Source organism: Blennius ocellaris, assembly GCF_963422515.1.
Source record: "Blennius ocellaris genome assembly, chromosome: 20".
Lineage (NCBI taxonomy): Eukaryota > Metazoa > Chordata > Actinopteri > Blenniiformes > Blenniidae > Blennius > Blennius ocellaris.
The window spans coordinates 23,847,236-23,867,946 of record NC_137669.1 but is presented as its reverse complement, the minus strand read 5'-3'; the positions used below and the strand labels follow the sequence as shown (position 1 = coordinate 23,867,946).

The following is a 20,711-nucleotide window of genomic DNA, read 5'->3' as shown; positions in this document are numbered from 1 at the left end:
AATGATTGTTCGGTAGAAAAAAACCTTAAATAAACCTTTTTCACAAACTGTTTCTTCAGGATGGTTCTTTTGATGATGTAACGTTTGGCGGAACCAAACCAGTCCTCCATAGAGGTCCAGCCGAGTCCCGCCTGCGGACTTTGAGGATCTGGATCTGAAGGTGGTGTTAGAGGATGGAGTTGATGCAGGACGTGACGGAGCTTCCGTCCTTCCTCTGTCTTTTCTGAGCTCTGCTGTCCTTCCAAAATAAAGCGTCCCTTACCAGACATCCAACCCTCTGACCCCGTCGGCTCCTGACGGACTCTGGAATGTCAACTTGATTTCAAAACCCCAGTCCTTCACGGACCCTGTTAGCATTAGCATTAGCAGGTCCACAGAAACCATACGTGGCCTGGAGGCGCCATACCGTCCAGGTTTCCTGTGTTCGCTGACAGCAACATTACGAACATCAGCGTTGTTTGTCCTTCCAAAGAAGACGACTCCTCCAGGGACCCGCCTGGGAACCGGCCAGGAGCACCAGGTGACCTCTGCTCACGGCCAGCAGGTCAAAGGTCACCGCGCTCACTCTTTGCTCAGGCCTTTCTCTGTGTTTGACAACCAGTGTTGTCGTCCTGCCACCTGCTGACTCTCCCAGGACCACACACACACACACACACACACACACACACACACACACACACACACACACACACACACACACACACACACACACTAAACATTTGATAGATAAGAGTACAGAGCAGTGTACAATGCAGTTCTAATTCGTAGTCAGCAGATGTGATGTGAGACTGTGATGGTTTGTTCTCATTGTTGTACTTTATTTATTTATGTATTTATGTATTAATTTAATTTAATTTAATTTAATTTAATTTAATTTAATTTAATTTAATTTAATTTAATTTAATTTAATTTAATTTAATTTAATTTAATTTGTAGGGGTAGGGGGTGATTGGGGCGGCAACATATAACACCCTTGTTAGTGCTACATATATTATTTACAGTTATCGTACTGATCCAAATATTTTCCAACTGTTATGAGATTAAACCAGCCTGAGCAGCTCTATCTATACAGTAACATGATTTTCTAGATTAAACCAGCCTGAGCAGCTCTATCTAGACAGTAACATGAGTTTCTAGATTAAGCCAACCTGAGCAGCTCTATCTAGACAGTAACATGATTTTCTAGATTAAACCAGCCTGAGCAGCTCTATCTAGACAGTAACGTGATTTTCTAGATTAAACCAGCCTGAGCAGCTCTATCTAGACAGTAACATGATTTTCTAGATTAAACCAGCCAGAGCAGCTCTATCTAGACAGTAACATGAGTTTCTAGATTAAACCAGCCTGAGCAGCTCTATCTAGACAGTAACATGACTTTCTAGATTAAACCAGCCTGAGCAGCTCTATCTAGACAGTCACATGACTTTCTAGATTAAACCAGCCTGAGCAGCTCTATCTAGACAGTAACATGATTTTCTAGATTAAACCAGCCTGAGCAGCTCTATCTAGACAGTAACATGATTTTCTAGATTAAACCAGCCTGAGCAGCTCTATCTAGACAGTCACATGAGTTTCTAGATTAAACCAGCCTGAGCAGCTCTATCTAGACAGTAACATGATGTTCTAGATTAAACCAGCCTGAGCAGCTCTATCTAGACAGTAACATGATTTTCTAGATTAAACCAGCCTGAGCAGCTCTATCTAGACAGTCACATGATTTTCTAGATTAAACCAGCCTGAGCAGCTCTATCTAGACAGTCACATGAGTTTCTAGATTAAACCAGCCTGAGCAGCTCTATCTAGACAGTAACATGATGTTCTAGATTAAACCAGCCTGAGCAGCTCTATCTAGACAGTAACATGATTTTCTAGATTAAACCAGCCTGAGCAGCTCTATCTAGACAGTCACATGAGTTTCTAGATTAAACCAGCCTGAGCAGCTCTATCTAGACAGTCACATGAGTTTCTAGATTAAACCAGCCGGAGCAGCTCTATCTAGACAGTAACATGAGTTTCTAGATTAAACCAGCCGGAGCAGCTCTATCTAGACAGAGGGAAATTGCATCAGACTTTAGAGTATTTCTTTTTTTCATTTCTTAACTTGTATTTATTTATTCTTTCATTCACAAACAAACCCAAACAGTGCCAAACAGAAACACCATGGGACGTCTTGGTCAGTCCATTCAGTGTCAGCGTCTCGTTCCTTGTGGGTCCATTTCTTCCAGTTTCTCTCAAATGTACGTCCCTTTGAGTTTGAAGTGATGAGTTATTGTTTCCATTGTGTAAATCTCCTTGATGGTTTCCAGCCACTGCTCCTGCTTGGTGTTTCCACCTGGTGCCGTTCCTGGTTGAGGCCCTTCTACTGTCAATAAGTACAATTCTAACCAGATGTTTGTCTTCTCTCCGTACGGAGTCGTCAGGTTTTCCCGGATACGTGACCACACAGCGCTTTGGTATGTCGTCGGTCAATATATTATTAATATATATAATTAATATTTACAAGCATGGCTGTTGGGTTTTTAATCGTCTGCTCTTCATCTGGGACGTTCCGCAGAATCCAGTCGGATCATTCCAGTGTGGCAGTACCGCCATCGGCCTCTAGAGGTCGCGGACCCCCCCGTCGGGGAAGACGGCTCTTATTTTGAAGAGGCTTTCCCCCCTCCACCTCCGGTGTCACCGCCTCTCCGGGCTCTGCAGGTCGATCCGCCGCAGCAAGGAGCCGCCGGGCTGAACGCTTGATTCCGGGCCGAGATGGGCTGCGGAGGGTTCGGCTGCTCCAGACTCAGTCTGTGTGTCCTCAACATCCTGCACGTGGTGAGTTGCTCTGCAGCACCGACCGTCTTTGTCCGGCTGGAGGTGAACCTGCAGCTCCAGGACGTCCCTGTCTCCGCCGCTTCATGAGGGGAAACACCCGCATCCATGAGACTCTGTGGACTCACACCTCGTGAGGCTCCTGCCGCCAGGATTCACTCAATTACAGTCAATTGTGTTTCTGTGTCAAATCCAACAGATGGTGGAAAGAAAATGTTCTTTACTCTGCATCAGAGGAGCCAGAACAGATTTATTATCACTCACAATGTCACGATATTACAGAGTCCAGAAACTGCAAATATCAGATGTAAAGGCTGAATTTGAGGAGAAAATTAAAATGGTTAACATTTTCTGCTCGTGCAGTAGTAAAGTCAACTTTACGTGATAAGAAATCTTGAAATATGATGTTTAAATGTAAAGTAAAATGATCCTGTCAAATCAAGACGTGTTTTAAAACAAAACAAAGTATTTATCATGTTTAAAAATCTGATTTTAAATCTCGACAAGTGTCAAATAATGTTATGTTGTAAGAAGAAGAACCTGAGAGAGAGAGAGAGAGAGAGAGAGAGGGAGAGCGAGAGAGAGAGGATAGAGAGAGAGAGGATAGAGAGAGAGAGAGAGGATAGAGAGAGAGAGAGGGAGAGCAAGAGAGAGAGGATAGAGAGAGGATAGAGATAGAGAGAGAGAGGATAGAGAGAGAGAGGATAGAGAGATAGAGAGAGAGAGGATAGAGAGAGAGAGGATAGAGAGATAGAGAGAGAGAGGATAGAGAGATAGAGAGAGAGAGGATAGAGAGAGAGGATAGAGAGAGAGGATAGAGAGAGAGAAGATAGAGAGATAGAGAGAGAGAGGATAGAGAGAGAGAGAGAGAGAGAGAGGATAGAGAGAGAGAGAGAGAGAGAGGATAGAGAGAGAGAGAGGATAGAGAGAGGGAGAGCAAGAGAGAGAGGATAGAGAGAGAGAGAGGATAGAGAGAGGGAGAGCAAGAGAGAGAGGATAGAGAGAGAGAGAGAGAGAGAGGATAGAGAGAGAGAGAGGATAGAGAGAGAGAGAGGATAGAGAGAGAGAGAGGATAGAGAAACAACCAGTTCTATCGTTTCTCTCACTTGATTCTAAACACAACTTGAGTTCGTCTTCAACACAAAGTGTCTCCGAGCCTCGACGTGTTGAACAGAGAAGCTCCGCGCTGCAGAGTCACGGCTTGTTGTTGTTGTTGTTGTTGTTGTTGTTGTTGTTGTGCAGATGGTGAGCCTGCTGATGATCTGCATCGCGGCGTGGGGGAAGTGGTTCGGCCTGGTGTCCAGCTTCCAGGTGGTGGGGGGGGTGGTCGGCGTGGGGGTCTTCCTCTTCTTCGTGGCTCTGGCCGGCCTGGTGGGCGCCATGAAGCACCACCAGGTCCTGCTCTTCTTCGTATCCTGGGCTCAGAGGCTCCGCCTCCTCTCTATCACCATGGAGACGTGACGTCATCAGACATCACCATGGAGACGTGATGTCATCAGATATGACATCAGACTGGACGAGTTGAGAAACGACCAGAAGCCGTTTAAACTTCTTCTCATTGTTTTTATAGTAGAAAGTTAAAAAAACGACGGACAAGAAACAGTGAAGCTTTATTTTATTATTTTATTACGTCAGTGAATCTCACAGTAGAAGAGCTTCAGTTCAGAATGAAGGAATATAGAATAAAATATATAGAATATAGAATAAATTATATAGAATATAATCTATATAATATAGAATAAAATGTATATAATATAGAATAAAATCTATAGAATATAGAATAAAATATATAGAATAGAATATAGAATAAAATATATAGAATAAAATATATAGAATATAGAATAAAATATATAGAATAAAATCTATATAATATAGAATAAAATATATAGAATATAGAATAAAATATATAGAATAGAATATAGAATAAAATATATAGAATAAAATATATAGAATATAGAATAAAATATATAGAATATAGAATAAAATATATAGAATAAAATATATAGAATATAGAATAAAATATATAGAATATAGAATAAAATATATAGAATATAGAATAAAATATATAGAATATAGAATAAAATATATAGAATAAAATATATAGAATATAGAATAAAATATATAGAATATAGAATAAAATATATAGAATATAGAACGATGTCAGCAGTTTGATGAAATAAGAAATCAGCTTCATTTTAACCAGTTAGGGAATAATGAACTGCAGGAACAGGTTCTGGATCCAGACCTCCTTCTCCAGACCTCCAGACTCCAGACCTCCTCCTCCAGACTCCAGACCTCCTCCCCCAGACTCCAGACCACCAGACCTCCTGCAGACATCACTGAGCCGCCGCTCGCGTCGGAAACTCCATCTTGTGTTCATGTGTTCACGTGTTCATGTGTTCACGTGTTCATGTGTTCACGTGTTCATGTGTTCACGTGTTCACGTGTTCACGTATTCATGTGTTCACGTGTTCATGTGTTCATGTGTTCATGTACCGAGCTCAGCAGCTCCTGCCGTCACAGTGAAGCTCCTTGACCCCAGTCAGTACATGGTCGTTCTGTCCATGGTGTTCGTGGTCCAGTTCTCCGTGTCCAGCGCCTGCCTGGCCATCAACACACAGCAGCAGGTGAGTTGTTCAGCGGGGGGGGCGGGGGGGGGGGGGGGAGGGGGAGGGGGGAGGGGCAATAGAAAGAAAGAGCGAGGGTTGAAAATAAAAATGGCCGAGTCACGAGTGCAGCAGATGAAGAGTTAATCAGATACGTCATTAGAACCGACGGTTCTCCTGCAGTACTGACCGTCTGTACCTGGAACCACTTCCTGAAGGTTCTCCAGCAGTACTGACCGTCTGTACCTGGAACCACTTCCTGAAAGTTCTCCTGCAGTACTGACCGTCTGTACCTGGAACCACTTCCTCAAGGCAGATCTGCTCTGGCACATGGCGCCACGAGAGGAAGTACTTCCTCCTCTTCCCATAGATGGGTGTATGTGTGGGCGGAGCCAGTCCAGCTCTCACAGACACAGCAGATTCTGGATGCAGCTCCTAGGATCAATGTTCTAATGGAGGAGAATCAGGGAGGAGCTGGAAACCTTGAGTTCCAGGTTTGTGGGCGTCGTCCTGCTGCTCCGTCACTCCGACCGGCGATAAAACTCTTCTCTCGTGTGCAACATGGGACGTTTCCTCTTCTGGACGAAGGTCAAAGGTCACGACGGATCCTTATCGTCTGATTGGTCCAGGAGGAGTCGCAGTGAGCTGGAAGGCTGAAGTCCAGAGGCGTGTCCCCTCATGTCCCCTCATGTCCCCTCATGTCCTCAGACTGGTCTGCCTCAAAACAACTCATTTCTACTGTAATGGACCGACCTGATCTGCAACTATTGGCTTTTTTTTAAATGTATTTATTTCTTCAGTCGGTCAAAATCCATTTTTCTTTCACAGATGAACAGTTTTACAAACCAAAAGGCTTCAGGCTTGTTTCACACAAACTATTAACCAATGAAAATACAACATGTAGTGAAACCGAAGACTCTGAACTTAATAATACATTTAATATATACAAGGATACAATATATTATAAATACACCTGAATACACATCATATATTGTAGTTGTACAAGTAGAAGCACCAACAATTACACTGATATTCCATTAGTATTTATATACTACTGTTATAATACTATTACTATTTAGTTTTTGCCATAATTGATCATCTTGTTAATATTCCTGCTGTTTATTCTAGAGCAATATTAGTTTCTCTGAAATTGGTCTGAAAGGATTTTTCTAAACATTTGAGCAGAACAGGGACGTTTCAGGTGAAGTTCTGCACTTCCTGTCTGGGTCATGAGGTCTGAAGTGTCTCCTGGTACTTCCTGTCTGGGTCATGAGGTCTGAAGTGTCTCCTGGTACTTCCTGTCTGGGTCATGAGGTCTGAAGTGTCTCCTGGTACTTCCTGTCTGGGTCATGAGGTCTGAAGCGTCTCCTGGTACTTCCTGTCTGGGTCATGAGGTCTGAAGTGTCTCCTGGTACTTCCTGTCTGGGTCATGAGGTCTGAAGTGTCTCCTGGTACTTCCTGTCTGGGTCATGAGGTCTGAAGTGTCTCCTGGTACTTCCTGTCTGGGTCATGAGGTCTGAAGTGTCTCCTGGTACTTCCTGTCTGGGTCATGAGGTCTGAAGTGTCTCCTGGTACTTCCTGTCTGGGTCCTGAGGTCTGAGGTGTCTCCTGGTACTTCCTGTCTGGGTCCTGAGGTCTGAGGTGTCTCCTGGTACTTCCTGTCTGGGTCATGAGGTCTGAAGTGTCTCCTGGTACTTCCTGTCTGGGTCCTGAGGTCTGAGGTGTCTCCTGGTACTTCCTGTCTGGGTCCTGAGGTCTGAGGTGTCTCCTGGTACTTCCTGTCTGGGTCCTGAGGTCTGAGGTGTCTCCTGGTGTCCCTGCAGGACCAGCTGCTGGAGGTGGGCTGGAACAACTCTGAGGACACCCAGCGGGACGTGGAGAAGAACCTGAACTGCTGCGGCTTCAGACACGTGGATCCCAACAGAACCTGCAGCGCCGTGAGTCCAGACCGTCACTTCCTGCTGCGTTCAGTCAGACCGGCTGCTGAACAGCTGCACTTCCTGTTGTGAACAGCTGCTGAACAGCTACACTTCCTGTTGTGAACAGCGTCACTTCCTGTTGTGAACAGCGTCACTTCCTGTTGTGAACAGCGTCACTTCCTGTTGTGAACAGCGTCACTTCCTGTTGTGAACAGCATCACTTCCTGTTGTGAACAGCGTCACTTCCTGTTCTGAAAAGCGTCACTTCCTGTTGTGAACAGCATCACTTCCTGTTGTGAACAGCGTCACTTCCTGTTGTGAACAGCGTCACTTCCTCTTGTGAACAGCGTCACTTCCTGTTGTGAACAGCGTCACTTCCTGTTGTGAACAGCGTCACTTCCTGTTCTGAACAGCGTCACTTCCTGTTGTGAACAGCGTCACTTCCTGTTGTGAACAGCGTCACTTCCTGTTCTGAACAGCGTCACTTCCTGTTGTGAACAGCGTCACTTCCTCTTGTGAACAGCTGCACTTCCTGTTGTGAGCAGCGTCACTTCCTGTCCCTGCAGGCCTGCTTCCCCCGCCCCTCCTGCTTCTCCTGCGCCGACAAGATCCAGGAACACGCCGGCGCCGCCCTGCAGCTGGTCGGAGGAATCGGCCTCTTCTTCAGCTTCACCGAGGTGAGAGACGGTGTCTCTCCACCGTGTCTCACCGCTGTGTCTCACTGCCGTGTCTCACTGTTGTGTCTCACTGTTGTGTATCACCACCGTGTCTCACTGTTGTGTCTCACTGTTGTGTCTCACCACCGTGTCTCACTGTTGTGTCTCACTGTTGTGTCTCACCGCCGTGTCTCACCACCGTGTCTCACCGTCTGTGTCTCACCGCTGTGTCTCACTGCCGTGTCTCACCGCTGTGTCTGTGTCTCACAGCCGTGTCTCACCACCGTGTCTCACCGCCGTGTCTCACCGCCGTGTCTCATCATCGTGTCTCACCATCGTGTCTCACCGCCGTGTCTCACCGCCGTGTCTCACCACCGTGTCTCACCGTCGTGTCTCACCGCCGTGTCTCACCGCCGTGTCTCACCATCGTGTCTCACCGTCTGTGTCTCACCGCTGTGTCTCACAGCCGTGTCTCCCCGCCGTGTCTCACCATCGTGTCTCACCATCGTGTCTCACCACCGTGTCTCACCGCCGTGTCTCACCATCGTGTCTCACCATCGTGTCTCACCGTCTGTGTCTCACCGCTGTGTCTCACAGCCGTGTCTCCCCACCGTGTCTCACCATCGTGTCTCACCATCGTGTCTCACCACCGTGTCTCACCGCCGTGTCTCACCATCGTGTCTCACCGCCGTGTCTCACCGCCGTGTCTCACCGTTGTCTCACTGGTCATGACGACGGTGAGACACCAGCAGGTCACAGTCTGCATCCATTAGTGTCTCCTGTCTGTCCACTCACCGGTCGCCATGGAAACCTGACCCAGTGTTTGTGTGTCAGATCCTGGGGGTGTGGCTCACCTTCCGCTACCGGAACCAGAAAGACCCGCGGGCCAATCCCAGCGCCTTCCTGTGACCCCGCCACCAACCCCAGGGCCTTCCTGTGACCCCGCCTCCTTCCTGTGACCCCGCCTCCAACCCAGCGCCTTCCTGTGACCCCGCCTCCTTCCTGTGACCCCGCCTCCACTCCTCCTCTCCTGTCCTCCTCTCCTGTCCTCCTCCTGTCCTCCTGTCCTGTCCTCCTGTCCTCCTCCTCCTCTCCTCTTCCTCCTCCTCCTCCTCTCCTGTCCTCCTCCTGTCCTCCTCCTCCTCTCCTCTTCCTCCTCCTCCTCCTCCTCTCCTCTCCTCTCCTCTCTCCTCTCCTCTCCTCCTCCTCCTCCTGTCCTCCTGTCCTCCTCCTCCTCCTCCTCTTCCTCTTCCTCTTCCTCTTCCTCCTCCTCCTCCTCTCCTCTCCTCCTCCTCCTCCTGTCCTCCTGTCCTCCTCCTCCTCTCCTCTTCCTCCTCCTCCTCTCCTCTCCTCTCCTCTCCTGTCCTCCTGTCCTCCTGTCCTCCTCCTCCTCTCCTCTCCTCTTCCTCCTCCTCCTCCTCTCCTCTCCTCTCCTCTCCTCAGAGAAGATCAGCGACTCTTCATCCTCGTCTCTGGATTAAATTTTCTCTACAAACGAGTGAAACAATAAACCCTGAAACACTGTGGAGCTGGAGAGTGTGTGTGTGTGTGTGTGTGTGTGTGTGTGTGTGTGTGTGTGTGTGTGTGTGTGTGTGTGTGTGTGTGTGTGTGTGTGTGTGTGTGTGTGTGTGTGTGTGTGTGTGTGTGTGTGTGTGTGTGTGTGTATAAAATGTGATTCTTTTACTGTAAAGTAATTTAACATTCTAGTTCATCATTTCTGTTTGTTTCCTTTATGAGTGTTTGTGGATTCATTGATCCAGTTACTAGTACTACTACTAGTACTAGTACTAGTACTAGTACTACTACTAGTAGTAGTAGTACTAGTACTAGTAGTAGTACTAGTTTTAGTACTACTACTAGTTGTAGTACTAGTACTACTACTACTACTAGTAGTAGTAGTACTAGTACTAGTAGTAGTACTAGTTTTAGTACTAGTACTAGTACTACTACTACTACTAGTAGTAGTAGTACTAGTACTAGTAGTAGTACTAGTTCTAGTACTACTAGTAGTTGTAGTACTAGTACTACTACTACTACTAGTAGTAGTAGTACTAGTACTAGTAGTAGTACTAGTTTTAGTACTAGTAACTGGATGGTGTCTGAACTCCAGTTTGAAGCCTGATGAATCAGTTTTAACCCTTAAAGTCCAGAACCTTTTCATCACTTCCTCTTTGATGTTTCTCATTTCTCATTTTCTCTCATTTATCAAATCTAATAAAGTTACACAAGAAAAACATGGTCTCAGGTGGTTCTGGTTCAACGTGGTTCTGGTCTCAGGTGGTTCTGGTTCAACGTGGTTCTGGTTTCAGGTGGTTCTGGTTCAACGTGGTTCTGGTTAACGTGGTTCTGGTTTCAGGTGGTTCTGGTTAACGTGGTTCTGGTCTCAGGTGGTTCTGGTTCAATGTGGTTCTGGTTTCAGGTGGTTCTGGTTCAACGTGGTTCTGGTTTCAGGTGGTTCTGGTTAACGTGGTTCTGGTCTCAGGTGGTTCTGGTTAACGTGGTTCTGGTCTCAGGTGGTTCTGGTTTCAGGTGGTTCTGGTTAACGTGGTTCTGGTCTCAGGTGGTTCTGGTTTCAGGTGGTTCTGGTTAACGTGGTTCTGGTTCAAAGTGGTTTTAGAAGCTCTCCTGTCAGGTGGAGGTGACGGAGTTTTCATGGGACGATAATTGGGACCTTTTTGAAGAAAGACTTTAGAGCCCCCCCCCCCCCCCCCACAGTGATCCCCCCCCCCCACAGTGATCAGCCCCCCATGATGACATGGTTACCAGGGTGACCAGAAGAAGCTTATTATGGGATGTTTGGCCCAAAACGCCGCCCAGCAGGGGGCGACTGCCGGGACCTCCAGAAACCTGGTCCAGAGGAACGCTGACTCAGCAGCAGGAAGTCCTGTCAGACAAAACGCTGACTCAGCAGCAGGAAGTCCTGTCAGACAAAACGCTGACTCAGCAGCAGGAAGTCCTGTCAGACAAAACGCTGACTCAGCAGCAGGAAGTCCAGGAGAAAAACAAAGAGGTCAACTTTTCCAGGTCAAAGGTCATTTAGGACGAATCTCCTCCAGCTGCTGGTTTCTGTCGGACCTGGAAACTCGTCTCTAGAACTTTCAATGACGGGTCTTGAATTAAATCTCATGGCGTCCAGATCTGTAACTCCCTGTACAGGAGGAAACCTGCAGGACCAGGAACCTGCAGGACCAGGAACCCGCAGGACCAGGAACCCGTAGGACCAGGAACCCGCAGGACCAGGGACCTGCAGGACCAGGAACCCGTAGGACCAGGAACCCGTAGGACCAGGAACCCGCAGGACCAGGGACCTCCAGGACCAGGAACCTGCGGGACCAGTAGGTCAAATACCATCTAGACCTTTAGATCTTTCCTCTCAGATGTTTAGGACCAAATGTTAGAACTCTGGAGGAGATTATATTATTTTATATTATATTTATTATATTATATTATTTTATATTATATTTTATTATATTATGTTATATTATGTTATGTTATGTTATTATATTATGTTAGATTTGATTATATTATGTTATATTATATTATATTATGTTATATTATGTTATGTTATGTTATATTATACTATATTATATTATGTTAGATTTGATTATATTATGTTATGTTATATTATGTTATGTTCTATTATATTATATTATGTTAGATTATTATATTATATTATGTTATGTTATATTATATTATATTATGTTATGTTATATTATATTATGTTATGTTATATTATATTATATTATGTTATGTTATATTATATTATGTTATGTTATATTATTATATTATGTTAGATTTGATTATATTATGTTATATTTTATTATATTATATTATGTTATGTTATGTTATTATATTATGTTAGATTTGATTATATTATGTTAGATTTGATTATATTATGTTATATTATATTATATTATGTTATATTATATTATATTATGTTATATTATATACTCCCCAATAATGGCCACCAGGGGGCACAGTCGTGCTGATCAGGCCTCCACAGTATCAGCGTCCTGCCAGATTAACCACAATGCTTTGCCACAAGACTTCCAGGTTGAACTCGTCAGTTTTTATTCCAAAGATGAACAATAATAACATAAAATTCACAAATCAGAGAAACAGAAGAACCTTCAGCTGTGAAACCGGCGGCGCCGCAGCGACTCACAACTCCGACTTCAGCAACTTCTTCGCCTTGCTCATGTTGGTCAACACTGAGGAGGGGGGGGGGGAGAGGGAGGGGGGGGGGAGGAGGCTCGTCACTGTGTGTGTGTGTGTGTGTGTGTGTGTGTGTGTGTGTGTGTGTGTGTGTGTGTGTGTGTGTGTGTGTGTGTCACTCACAGAGCTTGACGTCGTTGGGTTCGTAGGCGTACAGGCGGTTGGCGTAGCGCCCGGCGATGTCGGCCCGGACCGTCATGGTGGGGTCTGCAGGACGGCAGGACACATTCTCTACCTTCTACCTTACATTATGTACTGAGACAAAGACACGCTGTGTCCCAGTGTCTCCTGTGAGGACGAGACGCCGTCTCACATCTGATCCTACTGAGACGTTTCACCTCCACTTGTCAGGACGTGTCTGATAAACTGTACGACACGTTCATCATTCATTCTTCATATGAAGCTGTGTATTATTATTATTCTCATACAAGTAACTAAGTAATAAAGTAGTGCAGTAAATAACTAAGTAATAAAGTAGTACAGTAAGTAACTAAGTAGTACAGTAAATAACTAAGTACAAGGTGTTTTGTGCTTCAGCAACATTTCAGTGAAGAACAGGGAAGTTCTTACCAACGAAGATGATTCTGGGGACGTATTGTCCATCAGGGGACAGATGTTTGTCTGTGGTTTCGTACTGCAGAGGACGAGACAAAGACGTGAGGACAGTCAGAGCAGCACTGAGGGACACTGTCTCTGTCTGGGACAGACAAGACAACCTGCAGGCTCACGGGATGCTGAGGGACACTGTCTCTCTCAGGAGGAACTCCAGGGGGAACTACAGGAGGAACTACAGGGCGAACTACAGGGTAAACTACAGGAGGAACTACGGGGTGAACTCCAGGGTGAACTACAGGAGGAACTACAGGAGGAACTACAGGGTGAACTACAGGAGGAACTACAGGAGGAACTACAGGGTGAACTACAGGAGGAACTACAGGAGGAACTACAGGGTGAACTACAGGAGGAACTACAGGATGAACTACAGGGTGAACTACAGGAGGAACTACAGGGTGAACTACAGGGTGAACTCCAGGAGGAACTACAGGGTGAACTAGAGGAGGAACTACAGGGTGAACTACAGGGTGAACTCCGGGAGGAACTACAGGAGGAACTACAGGAGGAACTCCAGGAGGAACTCCAGGGTGAACTCCAGGGTGAACTACAGGGTGAACTCCAGGAGGAACTACAGGAGGAACTCCAGGAGGAACTACAGGAGGAACTACAGGGTGAACTAGAGGAGGAACTACAGGAGGAACTACAGGGTGAACTAGAGGAGGAACTACAGGGTGAACTAGAGGAGGAACTACAGGAGGAACTACATGGTGAACTCCAGGAGGAACTACAGGGTGAACTCCAGGAGGAACTACAGGGTGAACTACAGGGTGAACTCCAGGAGGAACTACAGGGTGAACTCCAGGAGGAACTACAGGAGGAACTACAGGAGGAACTACAGGGTGAACTCCAGGAGGAACTACAGGGTGAACTACAGGGTGAACTCCAGGAGGAACTACAGGGTGAACTACAGGGTGAACTCCAGGAGGAACTACAGGGTGAACTCCAGGAGGAACTACAGGGTGAACTCCAGGAGGAACTACAGGAGGAACTACAGGGTGAACTCCAGGAGGAACTACAGGGTGAACTACAGGGTGAACTCCAGGAGGAACTACAGGGTGAACTACAGGAGGAACTACAGGGTGAACTACAGGAGGAACTACAGGGTGAACTACAGGAGGAACTACAGGGTGAACTAGAGGAGGAACTACAGGGTGAACTACAGGGTGAACTACAGGAGGAACTACAGGGTGAACTAGAGGAGGAACTACAGGGTGAACTACAGGAGGAACTACAGGAGGAACTACAGGGTGAACTACAGGGTGAACTCCAGGAGGAACTACAGGAGGAACTACAGGGTGAACTCCAGGAGGAACTACAGGGTGAACTACAGGGTGAACTCCAGGAGGAACTACAGGGTGAACTCCAGGAGGAACTACAGGAGGAACTACAGGGTGAACTACAGGAGGAACTACAGGGTGAACTACAGGGTGAACTACAGGGTGAACTACAGGAGGAACTACAGGGTGAACTAGAGGAGGAACTACAGGGTGAACTAGAGGAGGAACTACAGGGTGAACTAGAGGAGGAACTACAGGGTGAACTACAGGGTGAACTACAGGGTGAACTCCAGGAGGAACTACAGGAGGAACTACAGGGTGAACTACAGGGTGAACTCCAGGAGGAACTCCAGGAGGAACTCCAGGAGGAACTACAGGGTGAACTACAGGGTGAACTAGAGGAGGAACTACAGGGTGAACTACAGGGTGAACTACAGGAGGAACTACAGGGTGAACTAGAGGAGGAACTACAGGGTGAACTAGAGGAGGAACTACAGGGTGAACTACAGGAGGAACTACAGGGTGAACTAGAGGAGGAACTACAGGAGGAACTACAGGGTGAACTAGAGGAGGAACTACAGGAGGAACTAGAGGAGGAACTACGGGGTGAACTACGGGGTGAACTACGGGGTGAACTCCAGGAGGAACTCCAGGAGGAACTACAGGGTGAACTACAGGGTGAACTAGAGGAGGAACTAGAGGAGGAACTAGAGGAGGAACTACAGGAGGAACTACAGGGTGAACTAGAGGAGGAACTACAGGAGGAACTAGAGGAGGAACTACGGGGTGAACTACGGGGTGAACTACGGGGTGAACTCCAGGAGGAACTCCAGGAGGAACTACAGGGTGAACTACAGGGTGAACTACAGGAGGAACTACAGGGTGAACTCCAGGAGGAACTACAGGAGGAACTACAGGAGTCTCTTTAATGCCTCAGAACACAAACAGGACTTCCTCCCTGAGGTTGTGGGGTGTAATGCCTCCCTGCCGCCACCAGAGGGCCACACAGAGTCCAGAGTCCTACCATGAGGTTGAGGACGATGAAGTCTTCGTCCAGGATCTTCTGGAGCTTCACGTCTTCAGAAACGACTTTCTTCAGCGCTGCAGAGGACAAAGGTTACGCTGGAGCAGGACACCAGGGGACGTCTGTCCCCCGGCTTCCTGACCCCACCCACCACAGGAGATGAACTACCAGGAGATGAACTACCAGGAGTTGAACTACCAGAGGAGATGAACTACCAGGAGCTGAACTACCAGGAGATGAACTACCAGGAACTGAACTACCAGAGGAGATGAACTACCAGGAGATGAACTACCAGGAGCTGAACTACCAGGAGCTGAACTACCAGAGGAGTTGAACTACCAGGAGATGAACTACCAGAGGAGATGAACTACCAGGAGTTGAACTACAGGAGTTGGACTCACCCAGGCTGTGAGGACAGTCTTCCAGGTGGAACAGGACCATCAGAGGCTTGTTCCTGGAGAACCAACCAGACCTTCACCATCAACACCAGGACAACAAATCCAGAACTACCATTCAAATAACGGGAGTTGTTTCTTACTTGGACCTGGACCAGTACAGACCCTCCTCGTAGGTCTGAGCCCAGATCAGCTGGTCCCCCCAACCTGGACAGACAAGAGTACTGACATTCTCCTTCAGGTGGAACCAGGGACCCGCCCTCAGGTGCAGGTTCAGGAGGGTCTTCACTCACCTCGGGACAGGGTCTGGGGGATCCTCTTGCCAGTTTTCGGCACATAGCTGGCAAAGGTGGTGGAGACCAGGACCAGGACCAGGACCAGGACCGGGACCAGGAGGACCGACACGGCTTTGATCATCTTTACAGCTCCTGGATCAAAAGACGGGTGGTGATGATCCTGTGGGAACCCACGTTCTCTGACGTTCTCTAATGTTCTCTGACCTTCTAAAGTTCTCTAACGTTCTCTAACGTTCTCTGATGTTCTCCAACTTCGTTCAGCCTCGAACTTCACGTTCCGAGGCTGAACGAAGTTCTGGATCAGCAGGTGGGAACCGTCAACGACTGACGGTTTGTCTGCCGACAAGACGAAACAGAAAGGCTGTCCTCCCGTAGGGAGGCTGGTTCTGGTAGGGAGGCTGGTTCTGGTAGGGAGGCTGGTTCCGGTAGGGAGGCTGGTTCCGGTAGGGAGGCTGGTTCTGGTAGGGTAGCTGGTTCCGGTAGGGAGGCTGGTTCCGGTAGGGAAGCTGGTTCCGGTAGGGAGGCTGGTTCTGGTAGGGTTCTGGTAGGGAGGCTGGTTTTACCGCTCAGCTGTCAAACCAGGTCAACATGTTTCCTCTCAGGACAGAAACTGTGAAGCTGCAGAACCTTCACAGCAGCGCCACAGAGAACCGGTCCAGGTCTGGTTCTTCAGAACCGGCTCACATCACATCCCAGACCTCAGAGGACTCAGTAACTCAGTAACTCAGTAACTCAGTAACTCGTTCTCACACTTTAGTTTCAGACATTTTCAAGACTCTTCCAGAACCTTCCAGAACCTTCCAGAACCTTCGTTAGTTAATGAAATAACGGAAACGCCTTTTGATTCAACTCGTCTGGAAAAATGAACCTTTGAAGAATCACAACAGCAAAACGACGTTCTGTGGGTTTCCTGGTGAATAGAACCTCAATGACCCAGAACAAGAGAGTCAGTGACTCAGCTCGTTTGGTTCTACGTAGAGAAGGACAGGGTTTCCTGGAGTCGCCTTACCTGTGGTGCTCAGGTGAGACGCTGAGAAGGTGAGAAGGTGAGTCCTACCTGCCGCTGCGCCGGCCCCCTTTTAAAGCACCTGGCGCTCCGCGAAGCTCCGCCCACATCCACGAAGCTCCGCCCACATCCTCCTCCCGCTCTGCGGGAACGCTGACTCACCCGGACTTCAGCGGTTCCTTCGCCTCCTCCGGTTCCGCCTTCACACATCCTGGAGTCCGGCTGTAAACCAGGACTCGTCCTGGAGTCGTGGACCAGGACGTCTGGACGGACGAGTCCCGCGGGGACGGGGGACAGAAGCACGTCTCAGCAGTAAGACTCTGTCTCTCGGCCTGTCCAACGAGGACGTCCGTCTCACAGCCGGCAGGGAGAGACAGTTGGAGACACTTTGACTGTTTGTTCTGCCGCAGGGCGAGATGCTGCAGGCTGGCGGGACGCCAACGACGAGTCAGCGCTGGACGAGTCCCTGCTGCCACGTACACACACACACACACACACACACACACACATCAGATCCAAGCATCCACACCTTTGGACGAGCAGTTGGTAGAGCGGTCTCTCTACGACATGAAGGTTGCAGGTTCCATTCCCAACCTCCACTGCCCACCATTTTTCATTTATTGATTTATTGAAATAGGGACAGGACATAGTAATGGACATGTTGCATGTAAATATGTCCGATTAGGGCCACAGACTCGTTTCCACCGGTTGTCTCGAGACAGGCCGATGAAAGAAATGTCCCACAGGACAAGAAGACAAGACGAGTCCCAGAACAAAATACAACCAGACGATGTACAAGACAATAAAAAAACAGTAACTTCACATTTAAATGGACCACTGGGGACACAACAACTAAACTATCAAGGAACTAGACAGGATGGATGGCAGGGGACAGAGGAGGGCAGGGGACAGAGGAGGACTGAGGACAGGGGGGGACAGGGGAGGACAGGGGACAGAGGACAGGGGACAGAGGAGGACAGGGGAAAGGAAAGCGGTTCAGGTCCACATACTCAGAGTTAGTCAGTTGGACAGTTGGACATTGTGCCGCAGTGCAGAGCACATAGCCCGAGGGGTTTCTTACATACCGATGTAAAACTAACCATTTTACATCATTTTTAAAAAACAACTATTTTGAGGTGCAGCGGTGCAACGGTGCAGCGGTGCATTGCTCATAGCGCTAATGGTTAGCAGTAGCCTAAGCCTCCTTTGTGAGATCAAAGTGAAAATATTCACATCAAAGTGGAAATATTGCAAGACCAGACCAGACCAGATCAGATCAGACCACTGAGTCCAGACCAGACCAGACCAGACCAGATCAGATCAGACCACTGAGTCCAGACCAGACCAGACCACAGTCCAGACCAGACCATGGTCCAGACCAGATCACTGCAGTAAAGCTCCAATAAAAGACAAATAAAGTATTAAAATAAACAGATTCTCCAGGTTTGTTTACAATAAATCCTGCAGGTCTGAAGGTCTGAAGACTCAAACTGTCCCGAACTTTATCTGTCTCATCTGAACCGTCTCCTGGGGCTCCGGTGGAGTTCAGAGTCAAAGGAGGCTTTGTTCCCCCCCCCCCCCCCCCCCCCCCCCACCGGTGACAACCCTCCCCCCCCTCAATGAGTCCTTTCAGCTGCTGCTTTGTGAGTCAAGCTGCTTCACCAGACGACACTTTCTCTTTCCTCTGAGCTGCAAACTGTTATTCAGAGGAAACAGTTGGAAACTGTATAGAAACTATATAGAAACTGTATAGAAACTGTATATTAACTATATATTAACAATATAGAAACTATATATTAACAATATAGAAACTGTATATTAACTATATATTAACAATATATCAACTATATAGTTTGATGCAGGTTATTCCTTCTGTTCTCTGTCAGTTATTGTTGTGAATGAAATGAAAAATATCCTGGAAACGTTTCAATCGTACAGAACTGATTTCCAGGTAACATAGAAATGTGTTGGTAGTTGTGTGACGTCATAGATGTAGTTTTGACCAGCTGGGGGTCTGCTGGGGGGTCTGCTGGGGCCCTACTGGGGCCCTGCTGGGGGTCTGCTGGGGCCCTGCTGGGGGTCTGTTGGGGCCCTGCTGGGGGGTCTGCTGGGGGGTCTGCTGGGGGGTCTGCTGGGGCCCTGCTGGGGCCCTGCTGGGGGTCTGCTGGGGCCCTGCTGGGGCCCTGCTGGGGCCCTGCTGGCCCTGTGTCATTCACCTCGTCATCATAGTTGGTCCAGGAAGCAGTTTGGCCTTCAGGACGTCAATGTTTGTTCTTCGTAGGAAACTGAAGAGGAACTGAATCAATAACGACTCAGTGGAACCAGGATGTGGAGTTTAGAGCTGAGCTGGCCTTACTGTTCTGAGACTCCTCCTCTCCTCCTCCTCCTCCTCCTCCTCCTCACCTCCTCCCCCCCCCCTCCTCCTCCCCCTCCCCCCTCACTTCCTCCTCCTCCTCCTCCTCCTCCTCCTCCTCCTCCTCCCCCTCTCCTCCTCCTCCCCCCTCCTCCTCCTCCTCCTCCCCCTCACTGTGTTTTCACTGCCAATATTTGCTCTGCTACTATTAACACTCACCATTCAACAGCTGCACTCAACCCTGCCCTGACACACACACACACACACACACACACACACACACACACACACACACACACACACACACACACACACACACACACACACACACACACACACACACACACACACACACACACACACACTATAAATGAATGTTACATTAACAAACATTAAATGTTTCAAAGAACAAATGGTTGAAGAGGTTTTGAGAACTTAAAGTCGTCAGCAACTGATAAATGTCACATTTTGTCACTGGAAAGAAGAAAGTTTGAGTCGTTCAGTTGGAAAGAGGAAAGTTTGAGTCGTTCAGTTGGAAAGAGGAAAGTTTGAGTCGTTCAGTTGGAAAGAGGAAAGTTTGAGTCGTTCAGTTGGAAAGAGGAAAGTTTGAGTCGTTCAGTTGGAAAGAGGAAAGTTTGAGTCGTTCAGTTGGAAAGAGGAAAGTTTGAGTCGTTCAGTTGGAAAGAGGAAAGTTTGAGTCGTTCAGTTGGAGAGATGAGAAGAGTCGGAGCTGCTGTGTTTTTCTAACATGATGATGCTTCAGAGGGAATTAAAGACGTGGTGTTGAACGAGGCAGTCAGATGAGTCCACAGCGCCCCCTGCTGGGGAACTCAGTGGACCTCAACGTTCAATATCAAATGTTTTCAGCTGATTGGTTCTGCCCCAGTTGGCTAAATGAGAAAAAAAAACGACTTTTGCAAGGCGTGTTTGAGGCAGTGAGGCGGGTGGAGCAGCTCCACCTGCTGCTGGTTTCAATCCATCAATTTGATGTATTTTTTATTTCACTGAACCTTTATGGAACCAGGAACGTTGATGACTGACGTTTTCTCGTTCTTCCACTACTTTGACCAACACAGCCTGGCTGCCTGACTTTGTGTCATGACACACAAAAACAAGACGCTTCACACGTTACCCAGAACCGTGGCCCAGAACCGTGGCCCAGAACCGAGGACCAGAACCGTGGCCCAGAACCGAGGACCAGAACCGTGGCCCAGAACCGAGGACCAGAACCGTGGCCCAGAACCGTGGCCCAGAACCGAGGACCAGAACCGTGGCCCAGAACCGAGGACCAGAACCGTGGCCCAGAACCGTGGCCCAGAACCGAGGACTTTAATTTGATTGAGATGTCTGGAGGTTGTAGTTGATGTGGCCACGGTGCCCCTGGTACTCCATCACACCCCGTCCAGGCAGAAGGACCTTCGCCTGGCACGCTGCGGTAGAACTGAACCCTGAAGCGTCTGAAAACGGCCATATTGACGCCTGGTTCTTCTTAAATACTCCACGAACTCGTCCGTAACCAGTTCAGTGAAACAGCAGCG

The 20,711-nt window shown here is 47.9% G+C and overlaps 2 protein-coding genes across 2 annotated transcripts; one reads left to right on the top strand and one right to left on the bottom strand.

The window, feature by feature from the left end:
• Nucleotides 1-2,751: 2,751 nt before the first annotated feature.
• Nucleotides 2,752-8,921, top strand: tspan13b (tetraspanin 13b; the record flags this gene model as incomplete). Its single annotated transcript, XM_080516574.1, has 6 exons — nucleotides 2,752-2,814; nucleotides 4,054-4,221; nucleotides 5,358-5,438; nucleotides 7,241-7,354; nucleotides 7,903-8,013; nucleotides 8,827-8,921. The coding sequence occupies 6 exons, from the start codon at nucleotides 2,752-2,754 to the stop codon at nucleotides 8,899-8,901; spliced, it is 612 nt and encodes a 203-aa protein (XP_080372700.1). The 3' UTR covers nucleotides 8,902-8,921.
• Nucleotides 8,922-12,051: 3,130 nt separating this feature from the next.
• LOC308145084 (anterior gradient protein 2 homolog) lies at nucleotides 12,052-16,855 on the bottom strand. The gene is made up of 8 exons (XM_080516417.1): nucleotides 16,824-16,855; nucleotides 15,812-15,946; nucleotides 15,662-15,725; nucleotides 15,525-15,577; nucleotides 15,124-15,200; nucleotides 12,778-12,841; nucleotides 12,331-12,414; nucleotides 12,052-12,203 (listed from the first exon to the last, which is right to left on the bottom strand). Exons 2-8 carry the CDS (start codon nucleotides 15,933-15,935, stop codon nucleotides 12,154-12,156), a joined length of 516 nt encoding a protein of 171 aa, XP_080372543.1. The 5' UTR covers nucleotides 15,936-15,946; nucleotides 16,824-16,855; the 3' UTR covers nucleotides 12,052-12,153.
• Between the last annotated feature and the right edge of the window lie 3,856 nt (nucleotides 16,856-20,711).